The sequence below is a fragment of the Piliocolobus tephrosceles genome, chromosome 13 (assembly GCF_002776525.5).
Source record: "Piliocolobus tephrosceles isolate RC106 chromosome 13, ASM277652v3, whole genome shotgun sequence".
In the NCBI taxonomy this organism is placed as follows: Eukaryota; Metazoa; Chordata; class Mammalia; order Primates; family Cercopithecidae; genus Piliocolobus; species Piliocolobus tephrosceles.
In genome coordinates, this window is record NC_045446.1 from 45,160,843 (window position 1) to 45,184,096 (window position 23,254).

General features: G+C 35.8%; 1 protein-coding gene across 3 annotated transcripts in view; it reads right to left on the reverse strand.

Moving 5' to 3' along the window:
• ZDHHC13 (zinc finger DHHC-type palmitoyltransferase 13) overlaps nt 1-23,254 on the reverse strand; it is a 53,758-nt gene that overhangs the window by 16,501 nt on the left and 14,003 nt on the right. For 2 of the 3 annotated variants that reach the window (XM_023191532.1, XM_023191533.1), the window contains 9 exons: nt 17,957-18,102; nt 14,374-14,496; nt 13,002-13,079; nt 11,345-11,489; nt 9,886-9,950; nt 8,376-8,538; nt 8,014-8,139; nt 4,784-4,917; nt 1,692-1,792 (listed from right to left, as the gene is read on the reverse strand). In XM_023191532.1, the coding sequence (XP_023047300.1) occupies nt 1,692-1,792; nt 4,784-4,917; nt 8,014-8,139; nt 8,376-8,538; nt 9,886-9,950; nt 11,345-11,489; nt 13,002-13,079; nt 14,374-14,496; nt 17,957-18,102 (1,081 nt within the window). The remainder of the gene's footprint in view (nt 1-1,691; nt 1,793-4,783; nt 4,918-8,013; nt 8,140-8,375; nt 8,539-9,885; nt 9,951-11,344; nt 11,490-13,001; nt 13,080-14,373; nt 14,497-17,956; nt 18,103-23,254) is intronic. The other variant, XM_023191534.1, reaches the window with a different exon arrangement.

The window sequence follows — 23,254 nt, forward strand, 5'->3', positions numbered from 1 at the left end:
TCGAGACCATCCTGGCTAAAACGGTGAAACCCCGTCTCTACTAAAAAATACAAAACACTAGCCGGGCGTGGTGGTGGGCGCCTGTAGTCCCAGCTGCTCGGGAGGCTGAGGCAGGAGAATGGCGTGAACCCGGGAGGCGGAGCTTGCAGTGAGCTGAGATCCGGCCGCTGCACTCCAGTCTGGGCGACAGAGCGAGACTCCGTCTCAAAAAAAAAAAAAAAAGAAAAAAAAAAATATCAGCTATCTTTCTTTCCTCTGTATCATGTCAATTACCCTAGAATGTATGAGCCTTGGGTCTTCTGCAAGTGATTTTGTTGTATCCTGTGCTGTTATTTGATGCACTCATGACTACTTATAATATCATGTATTTTTCTATCGTAATAATAATATCATCCAAGCCTTCATTAAGTGGTGGTGATAAGGCTAGTGCTTAAAAAACCGCCACCAAATCAGTAATTATGAGACAAAGAAGAGATAATAAAATCTGAAAAAAGCCAAATGGCCATGCCATTCATTTAAAGAAATCTGAAAAATATTAGAGATAATGCTCATAAATAAAAAGGAGAATTAAAGCAAAAACATGCTATAATGGATGTAGACATACGTACTTTAAGAACTCATATGGCCAACTCATTTCACATTTATTCCTATGGAAAAAATATTCTTGAATTCAGTTTATGTACGTCTCCCATAAACCCTCTGTTCTTTCTTTTTGGAAATGCTAGAGAAGTAACGTGGAAGTTTAAAGGAATACACTAAAAGGTATATTACTATCTACAACATTTCTTCTTCTCCTACTCCATAAGCAAAGCAAGGCTATCAGAGCTTCCTTGGAAGGGAAGAAGGGAGTCTGGCAAGAGGTGGGAAGATTGAAAATGCCTTCCACCCACCTGAAGTCATAAATGGTTAGAGCCCAAGTAACCCCTCTCCCCATTTCTAGGTGACAGGACTTGGCCAACACTAAGAGAACAATAAACCCCTAAGTTGGACTTGGTCCTGGGCCCTGATCCTTAAGTAATAAACCTATTCCCTGAATGAGTTTTGTTTTTGTTTTTGTTTTCATCGCAGGCTGCTATTCATTAGTGGGTCATGAAAGAATTAAATGGGCCGTGATTAAAATTTTTTAAAAAGGAAATGGGATGAAATAACACCATAGGGTAAAGCGTACATTAGGAGTACAGTCTTTGTTTTACATATATGTTGAGTGGCAAAGTAAATTTATTTTTACTGTGGATTGAGAATCATTGCCTTAGATAATACCACTAACACTTACCATTACTGAGGAAGCCATATTTTCCCCAATATCCCTTTCATGCAGTCCATCTTGGTACTCAGAAAATGTATTAAAATTAACTGTAACTGCTGACCAAGTTATGAGAAACATCTGACCTTGAAGGAATCTCAAGACAATCCAACAAATTATAGTACAAGTAAAACAATAATACATTCTATTGTTCCCCTCCTCTGAGTAATAAATACTAGATACTTACCGTTTCCATGATGTACTCTGAGACTACTTTTCGAATTAAGTAGATTTTCAACATTAAACATCTTCATCCAGAACCATTAAATGAATGCAAATATAAGTTGCATTCCCTAGGTCTTTTCTAGTACCTAAATTCCTAACAATGACATTACTCTTTTTTAAAGGCAAAATGAGATATGCATCAAAATTGATGCTTAAAGGATATCAGGAAAAAATAAGATGAACCAAGTCATAAATATCCAAAAAATGGAACTTAGCAGAAAGGCTGTTGGTAAGTATATAAAGTTCTTATACCCAACCAAGAACCTAAAAGAAAAAAGATAAATATAAGGTATTAGTATGACTTGTATTCATTTTAGTTCTAAATTTCCCTACATAATAATGGTAGTGATAATAATACCAGCAGCAACAGTAATAGCTTTCACGTACTGAGTGCTTACTATGTGTCACTTTCCATGTGGTAACAGAGTTACACAACATCATCCCCCCATTTTACACATGAGAAAACTAAAGCACAACGACTCTCAAGAAGTGTATGTTCTAGTTCTTCTAACCAACTCATACAATATTAATCCACAACAATTTCATATATATTTTCAATGAATCTTTTGTATTTCTATTGAGACATATACTTTTATTTCTTTTTTGGAATATATTTTTAAATACACTATAATGCAAAAATTTATATACTTAGAGATTCACCTTTACATTTAACAAGCTTTCTTCCAGAGACTAGAATGATATTTGTGAAGCATACAGATGCACACAACCTTGAGCACATTCATCCTATAATCAGCTTGAGAAGTAGACACTTCATATAAAAAGATACACAAAGGCTAAAAATGATACTGGCATTCAGAATATTAACAATTTCACTTGGGTCACAGGCAACTTGAGGTCCACATATAATTTACCCAAAATACTGCAGTTTCAAAAGAAAATGTCTTTTACACTAAGTACTCACTACAGACATCTTATGCATGAATATAGTTTACCTGAATATATTTTAAAATTTATTCCAGGAAAAAACAACGGTTAACAATAGGTATGAAGGGTTAAAAAAAAATTAGCTACCAGGATCATAACCATAATTACGATAAGTTCATATTTGAGAAGAACTAAAGAGTCCAAACTTTAGATGCTCAACATGCTGCCAAAACAGGCCAAATTAAGCCCTTGTAACCTCCAGGGTGTGGTCTGTTGGAGATCTTACAGCAAAAAATGCATTTGACCAATTACGTAATACAATGAACTAGTAATTTACAAGAGCCTCTACCACTGCGTGTCCATTCCTGACAGGTGTCAGGTTAACAGCCTGGATCAATAAGCAGCTGCCCTATAATAATAATAGTTTACAGTTGCTTTCCTCTATGAAATTGGGACCTTATAGAGGAATATGAGAGATAAAGGATGTATGAATAAAGTTGTCATATGCATTTGACTCACATTTGAATTGTGCCCATTTAATAAACGAATAGCCAAACACAATCTCAAATGTTCCTATCCTAGGGGAGTAGCTATTACCAGCCCTTGATTCCTCTCTGAAAAAGGAGTGATGACTCTGATCGCTGGTGATTTGGCTTAAAATTTATTTAGAGCATGAGTTAATCCAATTAGTGGAAAGTGAATAAATATCTCTAAGTTATAAGTTGTCTGAATAGCAGACAATTTTAGGCATTTTGCTATTTTTCAGAAATTTGAGTTTTCACATTACATTTACATTCTAATTCATTTCCAGACTATTGTTCCACTCTTGGGTGATACAGTAGTAAGATTCCTCTAATACTTCATTTGCTCTTATGACAAAAGCAGGACATGCTTATGCTAGAGAATGCTGGCAATTGACAGAAAGACAGAGGAATACACATAATCATAACACGCAAAGAGCAACCCTATATTTCCTTTCAGATCCTTTTCTATGGATCAACATCATTACATTTTTCTTTCATTCAGTGAATGAAAATGCTTAACAGCAGAGACAAGTTTCCTGCTTTTATGGGCTTTACATTGCAGGGAAGTGATTAAGTGCTAGAAGAAAATAAAACAGGGATGCAGCAGCGTCAGTAGGGAACGGCCTCACTAAGCAAGCGACAGCTGAACTGAGAGGCCTGAATGACATACCCAGCTATGAAAAGATAAGGTGTCAGAACACTTCAGACAAAGACCCAAGCAAGGGCCAAGGCCCCAGGTGGGAATGAGCCTGATGTGTGAGAAAGAATGTACAGTGCAGTGAGAAGGGGAAGAGAGGAAGTCGCTGGGGAGGGAATAAATCACATAATATCCCATAGGCAAGGAGTGTGGATTTTGTTCTGAGTACAAGAAAAAGTTACTAGAGGGCTTTAAGCAGGAAGAAAAGAAAGAACTTACTTGCTTTTTAAAAGACTCTCTTGATTGCTAAGTGGGGGTAAACTCTAGGGGGATAAGAAGTCAGAAGACCAGTGAGGAGACTTGGTCTAGGATGCAAGTTGTGGAGATGGAGAGAGGCAGGCAGGGAACACGTGATAATGGGTTGGACATGGGAGGTGAGGAGAGGATGACAATAATCCAAGCATGACACCCATATTCATTTGAGGAACTGGATGCCATTTTATTGAGAAAGGAAAGAGAGAAGAAGAGATGGGGGGTGATATGACTATTGAGTACTATGTGTCAGCTATAGCTCTATGCATTTATATGTGTTAACCATGAGGCAGGCATTATCACAACAGTTAACCCTCATTTTATAGCAACTTGTTCAGCATCAGACCATCATGTGGTAAAGCTTGACTTGAATTCAAGCAGTCTGACTCTTAACCATTAACTATATATAATCATGTATAAATATTGTCCTAAAAATAAAACCATACCATATTTACTATTTTATAACCTCCCACAATTTAATTCAACTAAAAATGACTGACAGCAAAAATAACTAGCTTAAAATAAAGTTAGAAAAAGGAAACAAAATTTCTGAAAAATGAGCAAAAATGCTTCAAGATGATTACAAAATCTTGAGTAATTATGAAATGATTACAAAAATCTCCCCATCATTCACCAAAAATAACAATTAAAATGTGACCCAGGATATTTATTTTCCACCAACTGTCAAGTCAACCAAGTTACTGGGTTGAGCAATTTGCTTTCAGTCAAATCATGTGCTACCAAAGCCCTTTCCTCCCGTCCACCCTCAGGATGCTGTTATATGGTGAGTAATATTTACAGCATGATAAAAATCTGTGACTCCAGCTAACCAACAACAGAAATAAGAAATAAAATCAGAAACACAATAACCAGCCTTGCAAAAATTAACATACACACCTTGGAAACAAAGATGTCAGAAAAAACAATGTTACTAGAAGACATCCTTTTAAAAGCCAAGAATCTGAATTGAAGTCCAGTATGTATCCAACAGCCCACACGGTAATCACAGAAAGCATCAGCAGCAGGAAGAGCTATTAAAAGATTCAGAATTTTAGAACTTCGTGGATTTCACCTCTTAAGTATCTAATAATAGTGCAATAAGAGAACTACTTCCAAAGTATATAATAACAATGAATATAACAACAGAACTACCAAAAAATTCTCCTCCAAAATTGCTGATTGATAAATCTGAGGTTTGAGAGATTACACATCTTGGAAACAATCTTTTTTTTTTTTTTTCCTAAGATGAAGTTTTACTCTTGTTGCCCAGGCTGGAGCGCAATGGTGCGATCATGGCTCACTGCAACTCCCCGGTTCAAGCAATTCTCCTGCCTCAGCCTGCCAAGTATCTGGGATTACAGGAACCCACCACCATGCCTGGCTAATTTTTGTATATTTACTAGAGACGGGGTTTCACCATGTTGACCAGGCTGGTCTTGAACTTCTGACCTCAGGCGATCCACCGCCTCAGCCTCCCAAAAGAAACAATCTTTTAAAAGGCCTACATTTTATAAAATGTTGCTTAAACATATTTTGTTTTGCTTTTCTTCTCTAGAAGAAATGGTGGTCTTTTAGAAAACTGTTAATGAAAGCTAAGATTTTTCAAAATAACTTCTTGCAAACAGTATTCTATATTGGAAAACATAAAGCAAGCTCAAGGGACTACATAGAAATTAATACACAAGACTCAATGAGGAACTATAAGAGCTCCAACCTGGGCACTGCATCATGCCATCCCTAATGGAGAAGGTCAGATGCAATAGGTCTGCAGAAAAGATGAGCTATGTTTGGAGAATGTAGAATTTTAAATACCTATGGACATCTAGGAGACATTCAGCAGGCAGTCAAAAGTAGGTTTAGCATTCTGGAAGACTTGAAATTTATCAGTACATAGGTGGTAAAGCCATGAGTGAATAACATCCCAAAGACTGTGTGCAGGTAGAAAGGGGGCAGAATCTTAGCCAAAACAAACACTTAAGGGGAAAAAGCAAAGTCACCAAAGATAACCAAGAACAACCGACCAGAAAGGCAGGATGAGAACCGGAGAAAGAAAGGTTTCAGGGAATCCAGGGAAGAGAGTTTCGAGAAGGGGGATGTTCTCAGTGTCAAATGTCACATGGAGATCAAAGATTAAAATATGTCCTCATGATGCTACTAATTCAGGTTTATTTTGGCAAAGTTAAAAGAATGAAACTTCTATGAAACAACAGTCTGACTGAATTGAAGCTGGGCCTCGTGTTTGTGCAATGCAGTCTTTAATGACAAGATATGAGACCCTTGAAAGCAAGCAGGGCTTCTTTCTTCTTCCATTTTCACTTCTCTAAGCCATATCTAGGAGTGGATAATTTCAAATGACATTAAATCTTTAAAATGTTTCCGATTCCAATTGGCATGATGACACAAAATGGGCTAGTTTAGATTTTTTTTAATGTAAATTTAGAATCTCCTAGCAACATAATCTCAGAACAGAGATTAGAATTAAATATGGATCTCAAAATTCTAAATCCTAGATGTAACACTCTTACAGACAAGCTGCACTATTCATTCAACAAATACTTGAGGGCATATTATATGCAAGGTACTATTCTAGGCACTTGGGACACATCAATGAATTTAAGATCTTTTTGTCACTTAAATTCTAGCTGGGAAAGATAGAGAGATAAATATGCTAAGTCACTTTTATAGTATATAAAAACCTGGATGACAAAGGGCCTTATAGGTCATCATAAAGACTTTGCTTTTACTCTGGGAGAAATGAGGAGACATCATAGGAATGTGAGCTGATAAGTGACATGACTTGACTTACATTTTAGATTCATCTGCTGAACCAACATGGCACTGGTAGAGTGGTAAGAAGGGGTCAGACTCTGGATATAAACTGAAGGCTGAACTGGTCAACACATCTTTCTAATGGACTGCATATGTGGTATGACAAAAAAAAAAAAAAAAAAAAAAAGGTGAAGACAGAGGAATGCCGGAGTTACCAGCCACTGAGATGGGGAAGGTTTGGTTTAGTCAGGGGAAGGGTGGGGAGGGTATCAGGAGATGCCTATTAAGACATCAAAGTGGATGAATCAAGTAGGTAATTTGATATATGAGTATGGAAAGGTCTAGATTAGAGAGACAAATATGGGAGTTATCAACATATAGATGGCATTTAGGGAATGAATAAATAGCAAAGAAGGTCAATAACAAAATCCTGGGGCACCCTACCAACAAGAGATGGGGAAGAAGTAGAGGAGCTGGCAAAGGATACTGAGGAGTAACCAATATTTCTTCCTCTCCCCACTCCACATGCCTAATGCAAAAGCAGTATAGCATTCATGATGGTCCTCTACATAAGAATATGGTGTCTCCTAATTTAGAATTACTATGAAAGTATAATAACTAATTATTATTAATAAGATGATGGTATCATATTTGAAAATACTAGAGACAGTGGAATCAATCCAATATTCCATTTTAACAATTTAAATAGTATTCACTTCTATGACTTAGATTTTGTTATTCATGAGAATAAGCTGAAGTTTCTAACGTTTTCCATTATTCAGTTCATTTTAAAGTTTAGAGGAACACCACTCAGAATGGCTAAGCTAAAAAAATGAATAAAATTTGGGTTTAATTTCTCAAAATTCCAGTGTTTTCTTTTATGAAGTGACATCATATGCCTAAAGTTTGCAACACTATCATTTTTAAAGTCCTCATGATTCTAAGGCAACATTGTAACTGTTATTATTTTCTTTTTGAGAAATAAAAATTTAGTAAGGAATAAGTTGTTACTACAAGCTTCTATAAAACTCTTTGCAACATGGTGTTTTTCCCATTGTGTCTCTAAAAATCAAAACCTTTTGCATTTCAATATATTCATCAAATAAATGTGGAAGTACGTAATACTATTCATAAGGTAACACGCAGTTTTAGAGCATCTCGTTGAGGACCAACAATAAACAGCCAATGAAAGTGCCAAATTTCCAACTTTGGGCAACAGGATGCAGGGGAAAGACATAGTCAGCAGATATAATGCAGCAAAAAGCCAACTCTCTGGTTTCCTCTGATGCCTTAATAAACAAAACCAAATGAACAAAAAAAGTCATCTATCCCATAGAAAAGACCCCAAATGAAAATACCTCGCATTTCTGCAGCCACCTCCAAAGTCGGAACTTTTGGTTGGTTCTCATTTTGGCTTCTGTTTTTAGCATATGAATAATGAGCTGATTTTTGTTTTGTAGAGCCATATCAAGAGGTGTTTCTCCCTTAAAAAAGAGTGGAGTAAAAAGTTTAAAAATATTTTTAATATATTATGAGTGCTAAACTTTTTTTTAAACTCACCAGAATCATAGACTCAACACACTATTCCAAGGATAGCCAGTTATCATTTATATCTATCTTGGGGTAACTGAAAACAAATATATAGCTTACCTTTATGTGAATTTATCAGTCTTCTAACTCAAGATATAATAAACTAAGGGAGATAAATACCTGGCCATACCTTAACATTCTGGATATCCAGGCTAGAACCAGCTTCCAAAAGCTTATCAACTGCATTAACATTTCCTGCTGCAACTGCCCAGTGAAGTGGAGTGTTTTGGTGTATTTTATCAACCACATTGAGAGAAGGATTAAACTTTAAAAGAAATCCAGTTGGTTCTGGCCTGTCTCAAAATAATAAAATACCAAGAGGCATTAACAGAGATGATGACTTAAGGAGTAAATGCAAATTATGAATCCTTTAAGATAATGCCATCAATTAACCATTCAGTTAAGTATTCAGAACTGAGAAACTTCTTTGTATTGACTTATATTCTAGGTACTAATAGGAGATTTAAAAAAAAAAAAGACATCTATTAAATGATGACATGCTATATAGATAATTTTAACAATGCAGTGGAATAACTGCTTCTGTTTTTCAAACCTTTCCTTTCATATTGTTCTACTGGCTAACACTTTTCTCTGAATTATAGATTTAACTTTAGCCAATATTAAATGCTATGCTATTTATTCAATTAAAGACTAAATGTATGTTCTAGTTGAGGAGCTAACTTCATACTCTCCATCAAATCAACTGTTAAATAAAGCAGGTATAAATTATGTCCTAAAATATTTGTGAATCTTAGAAAGTTACGGACTAAAAGACAGAATTCAGTAAAATATTTTTACTTTACCAATACCTTTCCTTCCTTCATGACCACTGAAGAGATTATTTTAATAAAACAATATTCTACTTTATTTATTTCATCAACATCTTTATAGAGATTATACCTAACTTCAGATTTACCAGCAAAGACAAAACGCTTTTTAATAAAATTCTACCTCCAATCCTACCATTCCATGAACAAAAAGGAAATAGCATTAGAATTAACATGGTTCCTAGAAGTCCTAAGGACAAGCAAAATCAGAGATTCAATACAACATAGAAACAAACTGCTAAAGTGAGAACTGTCACAAGTATTTGCTTAAATACCGGAAGTTGAATTATACAGTGTCATTAATCATGTGTTTATAGAAATAAATACACAGAAAAACTTAAATATGTAAGTGCTTGATCTGAACATACAAAAAGACTCTTTTCAGTTATATTTTCAAAGCAGTCAAGACTGATGTCAGAGAATCTCAAAATGTAATATTTTCCAGAAAGCAGACTTATCAGATTTTAAATTATGAGAACATTTAAAATTATAGCCATTTTTCTTAAAGGCAAAGGAAGAAATACAAGTCATGTTAACAAGTATATGTCAAGGTATATCTACTTGTTAGGTAAGGAAATTTTTTTCTTATTAGTAGCTTTCAAACTTTTTGCCAAAGCTATCAGAAAAGAGAAAATGTATTTCAATGCTGCTTTTCTAACTATCTTAAAAGTCGATTATCACAGTCTCAGTGTGGAAAATATTATTTTCTTCAATGTACTATCATCTCACATAGACAGAGATACTCAAAATTACACACACAGAAAAGAAATAGTTGGAACCAGAATCAGATTGAGGCGATTAAATTAAACTCACCCAATTACTTTGTGAGCTGATAACATGAGAGGTGTCCGGCCATTTACATCTGTCATATTCACACTCTATTCAAAAAGAAGACAATTAGCATAACTGTAAATACACTCAAAAGTCTATTTGTTCTCTTAATAGAAATATCTCTTTAATACATTCAGTACCACCATTATTTCTACAAGAAGGGTTCAAATATCATTTGATAAAAAGAATGCTCTGCTCTACTTCCATAGGGTAAAAATCCATGGATTTCTACAAAATATTTTTAAAAAGAAAATCTGAATATATAATGTAAAGTGTTATATGATGTGAACACAGACAGCTAAGGGAAAGAGTAAAATGTTGATAGCTACCATCAAATACAAGAGATGGTAGAGGCCTTAAAAGTCACCTAGTTGAGACCTTAGTTGACACATTAACTCACATTATCAATTCTTATACAAAGTCATTCAGTATCTACTCAAACAATTCCAGTAAATAGTGAACTCCCTATCTTCTGAGGCAAACTTTTCTTTCTGGACTTAATATGCTAAGTTTTAAACAGTAAAAATTTCCTTTCTATTTTCTGGAATACAGAAAAAAAAAGGAAATCATATTTCCATGAGGATATAATCCTTTTAGTAAGACAGGTCTAGGTTTAAGGTATACAACAATGGTTTCAGCTAAGCCAAAGAAAAAGAGTTTCAGCTTCTGAAGATTCTTATGGGCCTTGGAGGAATAGGACTTGGGAAGGGGCCCAAAGAGAAGCAGACAGGACTCTTCTTCATATATTTATATTTTTCCAACAATGAAACCTAGGAGGTTATAATTCTACTTCAATCAGCTAAGTCTGAGAGAAAGTGGTCATTTAAAAGGAGCACAACCATTCCAACAGCATTTGTGCAAACACGTTTTCATGCCTTTTACAGGAAAGTCTGCTAATACATAAACTACTTTGCTACCGGAAAACATATTCCAGGCAAGTATAATTGACATTTAAACTGACAATAACCTATAATTTAACCTGTGCCTCTCAAGGCAAGTCAATTTTCATGGACTTACTTTAGAAAACAATAAGAAACATGCATTCAAATTGGCCTCCCATTTGGGCTCAAATAATGAAAGCAAATGATGGGTTAATTTAGTGATTTGACTACCATTTTTATATTCAACTAGAAGAAAAATACAGGCTTTGAAGTCATGTTTTTGAAAAACTCTGCAAATTACTGGGTTTATAAGAAAAACTATTACCAGCTTACAAGTTTCAGAAACATCTATTATATGTTACTGAGCTAAATGACCTGTCCTTTTCCCTCCAACGAAGCTGAAAAGCAGTATTCAATGGCTAAATGTACCGAGGCTAATATCTGAATATCTGGATAACCATTAACATCCACCTTAAAAATGAGAAGAGACTACTACTCATAATTTCCCCAACCTCTTCAGATGATAAAAGCTGGAGTGTAAGACACATTTGAGAATATACCTGTCCCTTTGAGATGAGATATGCTATAATAGGCATGTGTTGAAACAATACTGCCAGGTGGATGCTGCTGAATCCTTCTCCATCAATGAGAGTGGGGTCTGCACCATGCTGGAGTAATAATATGACCATAGGTAAATGTCCTTGTCTGCAAATAGACGACAAAAAGCCATTCTGTAGCATGCAGAAAAAGCAAAAAGTCAGGGAGAAACTGATATTCCTAAGACATGAGGGATTTTGCTTACATATAAAAAATATTTCCTAACAGTAAGACAGTAAGATTTTTGAAACAATGGTGATTGTCCAAACGTTTTTTACTTAGATTAGATGCTGCAAACTTAGAACGATATGGATAATCATTCTCAGTTTTTTTTTTTTGAGACGGAGTCTCACTCTGTCACCCAGGCTGGAGTGCAGTGGCAAGATCTCAGCTCACAGCAACATCTGCCGCCCAAGTCCAAACGGTTCTCCTGCCTCAACTTCCCGAGTAGCTGGGACTACAGGCGCATGCCACCACACCAGCTAATTTTTTGTATTTTTAGTAGAGATGGGGTTTCACCGTGTGAGCCAGGATTGTCTTGATCTCCTGACCTCATGATCTGCCTGCCTCAGCCTCCCGAACTGCTGGGATTACAGGCGTGAGCCACTGCGCCCAGCCTGGAAAATCATTCTTGAGTGCAAGTGATAAACTTGATAACTTCCCAATCTACCTTAAATCTTACATTACCATATGTAAATAATAATTTTTTATGACATGCTAACAATGAAGATTCTAAGACCACTTAGACGTCCCTGTCATTTTAAAAATCAAAAAATCATAAGCCAGATATACAGAAATACAATATTAATAAACTGTGGGTTTACTGTGATAATATTAAAAACTATATATTCATATGCTTTTCTTAAGCTTGACTCTGGTTCATTTTTCATGTAAAGTACTGTACCTCAGTAGCTTAAGGGGCATGAATTAACCCTAGAGCTTCAAAACTCTTGGCTATGGAGAAAAGATTCAACTCCTTGACTTACATGAACAATTTTTCACTTCAGTTTCAGATTCCTGTCAACCCCACCAACCACTGAGAGTGGAGTTTAAGTTAAAAAAAGAAACTGGTAAGTATTCAAGACTTATTAACTTCAGTTTCAGATGACCAATATACAACAGAGAAAAGAGGAGAGTGACCACACAACATAAATGTTCTAAGTTGACCTACTCAAAATTTCTTGTTAATCCTGCAACAACTTTTAAAAGAGGTAACTCATTTGGCCCTAAGACATAGAGAAATACTTTACATTTCAGAGGAAACTGACTCTGAAATAAAATCATAGGTTTCTGAATAGACATCTGTCATAAGCCTGAACTGAGTTTGCAGTTCGCTGAACTACTACTTTTATTTATGTTACCAAGTATGAAAATTATTTATTCTAATTACAAAAAATAAACTATAATATGCATATTTGAGTTGGATAATTATAATGAAGCTCTAAATTAAATATCAAAAACATTCTTTCTGCAATTTACCTTTAAAACTGTAATTTATTTTTAAATAAAGGAGGCAAAAAAAAGAAAAGATAGTCTTTCAAATTGTCTATAACTGATTTTCGATATGGTGACCACTAGCTACATGTGGCTATTTAATTTCAGCATTCAAAGAAACCTTACCGGATGGCCCAGTGAAGAGGAGTTGAATTTAAATCTCCACCCAACTGATCTACAACAGCACCTTTTGAAATATAAAACCTGTTAAAAGCAGACACAAATGAAAATAAGATTTGAAACTTAAGCTTCATATTGAGAAAGAAAATACTAATTTTTTCATAGTAAAAATATGTTGAAGAACAAATTATGATAGTAATACTCCCTAAAACACCCAGATCTATAGAAATATGAAAGGTTCACATGGCAGAATCAGACAAACCCCTGATGAAACATTCTTAGGATGTAAGTAATTAGTCCTGCTGTAATTGGCATTCCATTATAACGTACATACCAAACACATCATAACTACTCTCTGCATAGTCTAACTACTGCAGCACTCTTGAAATTGTTTATATTCAAAAGGTTTAGGATCAGGCAGATATTCTTACTTGACTGGAAGGAGAAAGGTAAAATTATGTCACCTTCAACAGTTTAAAAGTAGAATTACTATGTGGGACTGAATTTTAAAAGTAAGTAGTAAAGAATTAATTTAAAATCCTTTTGGAAAAGTTAGACATTTTGAGTGTTTTGCCCTGCATTTGGGGGACAGAGATGAGAGGCACTGTATAAGGTGGACATATAAGGTAATGAGACTGATTTTCTTCTACGGTTTATAGGAATTAGTCTCATTACTTCAAAGTTGAGCTTCATATATTGTATTATCTAAATACCATGCCAGTTTATTTCCACAGAAGAGGAGTTTGCCTGTGAGTATTCATGTGTGTTAGAACATTTTAAACCTTAATAAATTTCTTAAACTTTAAGGATTTTAAATATCTAATCCTAAAACACAAAATATACACACATTCACATACACATGTACATTTTACATGTTAAGCTGTTTGAAAGAAACAATGGGTAGGCATTACTGCTTTATGAAGGGGAAGTATTTTATACAATCTAATACATGCCCACTTAAAAGTATATTCCATATTTAGTTTTTTGAAAAAGGTTATATTTCCTACCTATCTATTCTTCGCGGCATTAACATGTAAAATATTTCAATGTTTCCTCTAAACTAGATGAGACTTCCCATTCTATTCTGAAAAAGTTTATTATGCTTTTCCTTTTTTAAAAAGTGTTCACTTTTACTTCCTAAACTTTATGATTGGCCCCCTTGGCTTTATTTCTAATTTTCCTTTTTGGATCAACCAGGCATGGTCTCTAAGGTCCTTTTCAACTTTATAATAACTAACATGTGTGGCAGGAAAAGTTTCAGGTGTTCTTTCACACGAGGATTACACATGATTCAATACTCGTACTTAAAGAAAAAGATAAATGAAGGAGAGGTCTAAAATTATAAATATACAATTAACACACATATATCCCATCTTACTTTACAAGGTCCAGTCTGTTGTTAATAGCAGCCCAATGAAGAAGTGACACATTTTCTTTATCTGGTTGCCTGACATCATATCCTGCTTCTACCAACTCTTTACATCGTTCAAAAATCCCGTATCTCAAATAAGAAAAAAAAGCATTAATTGATACCATTAAAATCATTTCAAATATCAAAATTTCTTCATTTTACTGTATCTTTTCATTATCCAAACTGCCTTTCAGTCAATAAATAAAATAATTAACAAAGACATGCACAGAGAGGACACAGTATAAAGCCAAACAGCAAAAGGAAACCTAGTTTACTTACTGATCAGATTAATCTCTTTGGAGTTGAACTTGATTTCCATAAGTAAACTTTAAACTTACATTGCCGCCCTTCAATAAGTTTCATCTGATCTCCACTGTGTGCCAGAAACACCTCCAGTGGATTCCTGACAATAATCTTACCCCTGAATCAAACCAAGCCTATGCAATAATCTCACAACAAGGGATAAAGACTAAAAGCAAACTTGGAATGGGATAAATTCAACAACAAAATATGGAAAGAATATAGGTATAGCAGAGGAACAAATGATTAGCCCTTCCTGAAGGAGATGAAACTAAGCTATACTTTATAGGCTGACAAAAGGCATTTCAGGCAGAGGGAGCAGCATGTACAAAAATCAGAAATGTGAAACTACATGGATGTTCAGAGAAATAAAAGCAGTGTAACATTGCTAAAGCATAAAGCATGAGAGGGAATGGTGAGACATGAGGTTAGAAGCAATAGGCTGACCACATGGGCCTTCTGTGCTACACTATGAAGTTTAGACTTTATCTACAGTTCAATGGGAAACCAATAAAGGGTTTTAAAGAAGAAAGTACTCAGACTTTGAGTTTTAAGAAAGATCGCATTGGAGGCAATATGGAAGCTGCTTAGAGCAGGGTAAGGACAGAGAGTGAAATACCAGTTTAGAGGTTATTGCAATAAATACAGGTGAGAGACAAATGAGAGCCTAAAGTAAGAGAGAAGCAATAGGAATAGAAAAGGAATGATGGGCTTGGAAAATATTTAACTATTAGTTAATCAGTTAAATAGTATAGCATTGAAAAGAGGTATTTCGTAGACAAATTATTATAGCATTAAAAAGAGGTATTTCATAGAGAATAAAGAGATAAATCATTTATTAGCAATATTTCTTTTTTTTTTTTTTTTTCTTTTTGAAATGGAGTCTCGCTTTTGCCCAGGCTGGAGTGCAGTGGCACGATCTCAGCTCACTGCAACCTCTGTCTCCTGGGTTGAAGCGATTCGCCTGCCTCATCCTCCCAGGTAGCTGGGATTACAGGCGTGTGCCATGACACGAGGCTAATTTTTGTATTTTTAGTAGAAATGGGGTTTCACCATATTAGCGAGGCTGGTCTCGAACTCCTGACCTAGGTAATCTGCCCACCTTGGCTTCCCAAAGTGCTGGGATTACAGGCGTGAGCTACCACACGTGGCCTATTAGCAATATTTCTATGAAGTCCCAACTGACCCTTTAGCACTTTCTTTAAAACTTATTTCTATTTAAAAGTACCTGAAAGTTTCAATAAGCCTGCAAGGATGAAAAATCAAAGCAAATAGCAGAACTGTCTGTTTCTCACACTGTAAATTAGAACAATTTCTGCCTTACCAAAATATGCATGTGTGTGTGTTTGTGTGTGTGTGTGTGTCTTTTTGGCATTTTTAAAAGAGTAAATTTTAGAATGACACACATACATTTACACTCTCCACCATTTTTTTTTTTTTTTGAGACGGAGTCTGGCTCTGTCGCCCAGACTGGAGTACAGTGGCTTGATCTCAGCTCACTGCAAGCTCCACCTCCCAGGTTCATGCCATTCTCCTGCCTCAGCTTCCTGAGTAGCTGGGACTACTGGTGTCTGCCACCACGCCCAGCTAATTTTTTGTACTTTTAGTAGAGATGGGGTTTCACCATGTTAGTCAGGACGGGCTCGATCTCCTGACCTTGTGATCCACCCATCTTGGCCTCCCAAAGTGCTGGGATTACAGGTGTGAGTCACAGCACCCGGCCCACTCTCCATCTTTTATTTTATTTTATTTTATTTTTTATTATTATACTTTAAGTTCTAGGGTACATGTGCAAAACGTGCAGGTTTGTTACATATGTATACTTGTGCCCTGTATGTCAACTTTAACATTTTACTGGAAAAGAAATACTCCCTTTATTTGAGAAACGTAGTAAGAATATACATTCATTAAGATTTTGCTGGTTTAGAAAACACACACACACACACACCCTAGCTCTCTATGCCCTTCCCAAATACTAACTACAGGTCTCCCCACAACCACTTGAGAAGGTACAGGACCTGAAGAAAATTTTAGGAAAGACACAAAATGCGAGTTTTTACTGAGATTCCCATTAAAAAGAGCCTAATTTCTGACATTTATCTTAAGAGTTTCATGGGCAACAGGGAAAGATTTAAATGTTTCCATCCTAATTAAAGCAAATATTCACCTTAAGAATATACTCATCTTTGTATAAATAAAAGATAAACAGTATCAAATAATATTCATCTAAAAGAGTGGTTCCCAAGTCCTCTAGAGTTCATATAAATTGGTAACTAGAATACTCAAATAATTGTCAATGTATTTTTTAATTAACATAGACAATACATTAGCCTATATTAAGGCCAAATAGGCTACTTAATCTCCAAACATCTTTGTTCTGACAGAAATTATATCAAATTAGTATGGTAACATTAGTTCCCCTCAGGCTGATTAGATTGGCATGATTTATATTTGATGGGCAATCCGCTGGGCAGATTTATGTTTGATTACTACAAAAATGGATTACTATTTGATGTAGTATGATGAACAAAATATTTCAAAATATGCTCAATGGCAAGAGGTGTGATAGATGTTAATAATCAACAAGATCCATGAAGGTGAAAATGTTGGGAATAATTGACTTAATGCAAATACCCACATATGGAGATTTTAAGGGGAAACTTTCAAAATGTACTTCCATATCCAGTGCAAGTAAAACAATACACTATGTGTTTCAAGTGGTCAGAGAACATATTTCCACCTTACCTTACTGTCTTTCTTCTAGTTAATCCAGCACAAGCACATGGAAAGTACTCAAGAAATAAATGATTGTTCAAAACATCTATGAATGTGTAAGTTGGTATTTTTCATTCCATCGACCTATTCAGTTGTAGTATATTTTAAAAGACTTAGATTTGTATTTCGAATAAAGAGTTTGGCTTAGTGTCATTTAAAATCATCCATTCATTCAAGGAACATTTATTAGGTATCTCATACAAGAAGGAACTGTGTAAAAGCACTGGAGCTACAAAGATGAAGACATGCTTTTGCTAAGAAGCTGTCTACAATCTAACGGAACATCCTGGTACATAAACAGCTTAGGTACGCTGTACTAAGTACTGTGGTGTTGCTATGACAAATATACTTGGTGCTGTTGTTAACTACCATTGCAAAGTAAGAGAGGTAAACATATGAAGAGCCATGAACTACACATACATTACTATTAATTCAAGAGAACATGAGGATAAACCAAAGCATTTGGAAGACTTACTGAGTAGCTTTGACAATGTCACAGTTACTAGAGTCCTCTACAAGAGGAAGAGCTTCTCTTGCATTGGCAAGTTCTTTGTTTTCATGTGCACAGATGCCATATCGACCAAATCCTGGAGGGTGGGGGCCATGGCTGTGATTCCTGCACTGAAGAGTAAGAGTCATTTGACAATGCATGAGAGAATTAATGTCACACTCAATTACATAATGAAGCATTTGCTACTATCAACAATAACTATATTAATAAATTAAATTTTTTGGAGTTTTAGAAGTGTATCCTGAGAATGACTTGAACCCAGGTGGCGAAGGTTGCACTGAGCTGAGATCGCAGCATTGCATTCCAGCCTGGGTGACAGAGTGAGACTCTGTCTCAAAAAATAAAGAAAAAAAAAAGTGTACCTTAGGAAGATTTTCTTTATCTTTATTCTGTTCAGTAGAAAGGATAATTACTATTACAAAAATCCAAATTACATATTTTGTTCATAAAACAAAGGTCATCTAAAGAGGCACGGATGGACCTTGTTACTTGTAGTGGGTAGAGGACCATTGCTACTGACTTAGTAAGAAGTTTGCCAGGGCTCTACTTCTTGGAGTTGTGGTGGACATACCCTAGGAATATCCCCCAACTCCCCAATTAATCAAGTTCTCATATAATCCCTTCCTCTTGAGCACAGGCAGAACTTGTGACTTGTTTGTAGGCAATGGAATATGGCAAAGGTGATGAGACAATTACTCCCATGATCATGTTATATAAGTCTCTGTCTTAGCCAACTGGAAGCAAGAGATTCTTCTGCTGGCCTTGAAAAAGTAAGCTGCCATGATATGAGAGGGCCACATGACAAGGAACTGTGGGCAGTCTTCAGGAGTGAAAGTAGTCCCTACAATCAGTAAGAAAATGAGACTTTGATCATACAACCGCAAGAAACTGAATTCTGCTAATAACCAATGAACTTGAAAGAGGAACCCAAGCTCAGCCTTGATGTCAACTGTGAGACCCTTAGCAGAGGATCCAGCTAAGCCATGCCTAGATTCCTGACAAACAGAAACTATGAGATAATAAATAGGTGTTACGTGGTGGCCTGCTAGCTCAGTTGGTTAAAGCATAGTGCTAATAAGTACGTGTTGTTTTAACCCACTAAATGCATGGTAATTTGTTATGCAGTAATGGGTAACTAATACAGAACTGACTGCAGAATTTGGTGAGGGTAAAAAGATTGATTGCCAAGATAGTCCCATTAGCTGAATCAACAAATGTTACATTCAGATCACCCATTAGAAACAGCAGCAAATGGCAAGCTAAAAAATTTTCCTTAAACAATTATCTCAGATTTGTCATTCAAACTAATTTGAGTGTTTATAATCTCAAACACTGAGCTTACACCTTAGCAGAAAACCAATACAGGATTTGCTAATATTGGGGAAAAAAAAAAAAGCCCACAAAAATCTAAGATCAATTATCTGTTCTGTGGATTATGAATGCATTTTATTTCTCCTTTCCATTACTATGGACTTTTGGGTTCACTATCACCTCTAGGGCAGATGGGTAGATGATCAATTAAGATGAGCAATTTTGACACTTGTTGACAACTTTGCTAAAATACTTGGTGGATGAGCAGGCAGGCGGAGGGAGTTAAAATCTTTAGCCCAAATGATGCTCACTAAATCACTTTAATACCCCCAAACAAAGACTTAGTTTTACTTGAGAGAAGGACTCCTTCAGCTAAAGATGTGGGATGCTCAAAGTTTCTGTTTACTAAAAGCACAACTATATCAAATGTACATATTATTTACATATATTCTAAATACATTTTTAAAAGACTCTATAATGTGACCCTAATCACCATTATATCTTTGACTACTCATTTATATAATAACCAATCTTCTAATCTCATAGGCTACTCAAATTTCCAAGTAGAAACAGATTCATGTGAAAGTAATTAACTTTAATAAAACATATTATATTGCATTCTCTAAAGAAATGATACCTTAAAGAGAAACCTCCCTGAATTAGTACTTTTTTAAAAAATGTATTTATTTATTGGGACGGGGGTCTTCCTCTGTTGCCCACGCTAGAGTGCAGCAGTGTGATCATAGCTCACTGCAGCCTTGAATTCCAGGGCTCAAGCAATCCTCCTGCCTCAGCCTCCTAAATAGCTGAGACTACAGGTGCATGCCACCATACCCAGCTAATATTCTGTTTCCTTGTTATTTATTTTTTTATTATACTTTAAGTTCTGGAATGTATGTGCAGAACGTGCAGGTTTGTTACATAGGTATACATGTGCCATGGTGGTTTGCTGCACCCATCAACCTGTTATCTATATTACATATTCCTCCTAATGCTATCCCTCCCTTTGCCCCCCACCCCTGACAGGCCCCAGTGTGTAATGTTCCCCTCCCTGTGTCCATACATTCTCACTGTTCAACTCCCACTTATGAGTGAGAACACGCAGTGTTTGGTTTTCTGTTCCTGTGTTACTTTGCTGAGAATGATGGTTTCCGGCTTCATCCATGTCCCTGCAAAAGAAATGAACTCATTCTTTTTTATGGCTGCATAGTATTCCAGGGTGAATATGTGCCACATTTTCTTTATCCAGTCTATCATTGATGGGCATTTGGGTTGGTTCCAAGTCTTTGCTATTGTGAATGGTGCTGCAATAAACATACATGTGTATGTGTCTTTATAGCAGAATGTTTTATAATTCTTTGGTATAACCAGTTAATTTTTCAGTTTTTATTTTTGTAGAGACAGGGTCTTACTATGTTGCCCAGACTGGTCTTGAACTCCTGGCCTCAAGTGATCGTCTTGCCTCTGCTTCCCAAAGTGCTGGGATTACAGGTGTAAGCCACCAAACCTGACCTGAATTAGTGCTTAATAAGCAAATTTAGTTACCTATCTACAATTTTTAAAAAGTTGATTTTTAAATAAATGTATCAGAAATTGTATCTTCAAAATAGTCTCCTCAGGAGATTATTAGTTATTCCAATGGCAATACCTTGAAATGTTTTCAGAATTTCCTTTCTGAAATTGTCCTCAGAGCCATATAAAACAAACACATATTTTTATACTCTGAATATCTGAAAATATTATGATTTATTATACAGAGTGAAGTATATAAAACATATATGTATATATATATGGACTTCTTCTTTTGTAAACAGTAAAGAATAAATATAAAATGAATTTCCATGAAATCACTACCTAAGTCAAGATATAGAACTGGGCCAGCACCTTAGAAGACTGCCCGGACACATGCTATGCTCCACCACATCCCCACACTAAAACAACAGTTTCCTGACTTCAGTTATAATCACTTTTTGATTTTCTTTATAGTTTTATCTCTAATGTATGCAACTCTAAAAAGTACAGTTCAGCTTTACATTTTTTAATCTTTATACAAATGGAATCTATCATATGTATTATCTATCATTTGTTTTGCTTAACATTAGACTTACAAGCTTCATCCATGTTGTTATGAAAGCTACAACAGGTTCATTTTCATTGCTGTAGAACATTCCAATACAGTAACATACTACAATTAATTTATCTATTTTACTATGGCTGGATATTTGGATTGTTCCCAGTTTGGGGCTATTATAAAAAAATACATTGCTATGCACATTCTTGTACATGTCTCTAGGTGTATATATGTGTGTGTGTATATATATATACACACACACATGTAAACAATTCTCAAAAGCATATATCTAGAAGTGGAACTGTTGGCTTTGAAGATATGCTTAACTCATCTTCAAAATGGTTGTAACAGTTAAACTTTCCCCTGCGGGGTATGAGTGCTTCTGTTGCTCTACAATCATTAAAGAAACCTAGAAAAGTGAACAAAATGTATGAAGTAAACTGTATTCAGACTTTGGACAATGAGAACAGTAAGACTGTGACTGCCAAGATATGAGGAAAAAGAAAAAAAACACAAGGTGAGCCCCATCATCCCAGCAATTTTGCAATCATGTGCACTGAGAGGAAAATACTTTGTTTTAGAGCCCAGAAGCCTTGCTAAATTGAGAAGACAGAAATCTGAGATCAGAGAGGCTGAGATAGCTGGCAGTTGTGGGCACATTTCAAGAGAGAAGTGAGCCAACCAGAAAAGAAAGGGACTCCAAAAAATCTGTACAGGAGGCCCATTGAGTCTTCGCAGAGTACTAGGCCAAGTGATGTATAGAGGGAAACTTGACAAGGATAGGCAAAAAATGACTGGAGATTTGTAAACTGAACAATTACTGGAGTTTATACGTAACAGGAAGATGTTCAAATTCTGATCAGCCAAAGCGGAGAGTCTTTGATGACCCCTTGGGTTATTCAGTGGAGATATCAGAGGGCCACACCTTAGAAGTAGTGCTGAACTATATCTGGAATAAAGGCTACCCCAGAACCACTCTAGAGAAGCCTAAAATCAGACTTCAAAGGACTCAAATTGAGCAACATTAACTTTACCGCCTGCCAAACAATATTCAATAGTCTTTAAGGAAAGGCATCAAGGCTGGGCACGGTGGCTCAAGCCTGTAATCCCAGCACTTTGGGAGGCCGAGACAGGCGGATCACGAGGTCAGGAGATTGAGACTATCCTGGCTAACATGGTGAAACCCCATCTCTACTAAAAAAAAAAAAAAAAAAAAAAAAAGAAAGGCATCAAATACCAGATACTCATCAACATGCATTCACAAAGTCCACTATCAAATCAAAACTCACTAAACATGCCAAGAAGCAAGAAAAATGTGATCCACAGCCAGAAGAAAACCAGACCTTGAAACTATAAAGATGACAAAATTAGCTGAAAAAGACATTAAAACAGCTAATATAAGTATGTGTAAGTATTTAAAGGAAAACATTAACAAAATGAGCAAAGAAATTGAAGATATGACAAAAGATCTGATTAGAATATCTGCGGATAAAAATCAATCTCCTTGTAATCCCAGCACTTTGGGAGGCCAAGGTGGGCAGATCACTTGAGGTCAGGAGTTCAAGACCAGCCTGACCAATATGGTGAAACCCCATCTCTATTAAAAATACAAAAATTAGCCAGGCATGGTGGCGCATGCCTGTAATCCCAGATATTTAGGAGACTGAGCAGGAGAATCACTTGAATCTGGGAGGCACTTGCAGTGAGCCACAATCACGCCACTGCACTCTAGCCTGGGCACCAGAGTGAGACTCTATCTCAAAAGAGAGAGAGAGAAAAAAATCAATCTCTAAAATACAAATTACACCAGATGAGATTAACAGCAGATTAAACAGTATAGAAGAAAAGACCATTTAAATTGAAGAAACAACAATGAAACT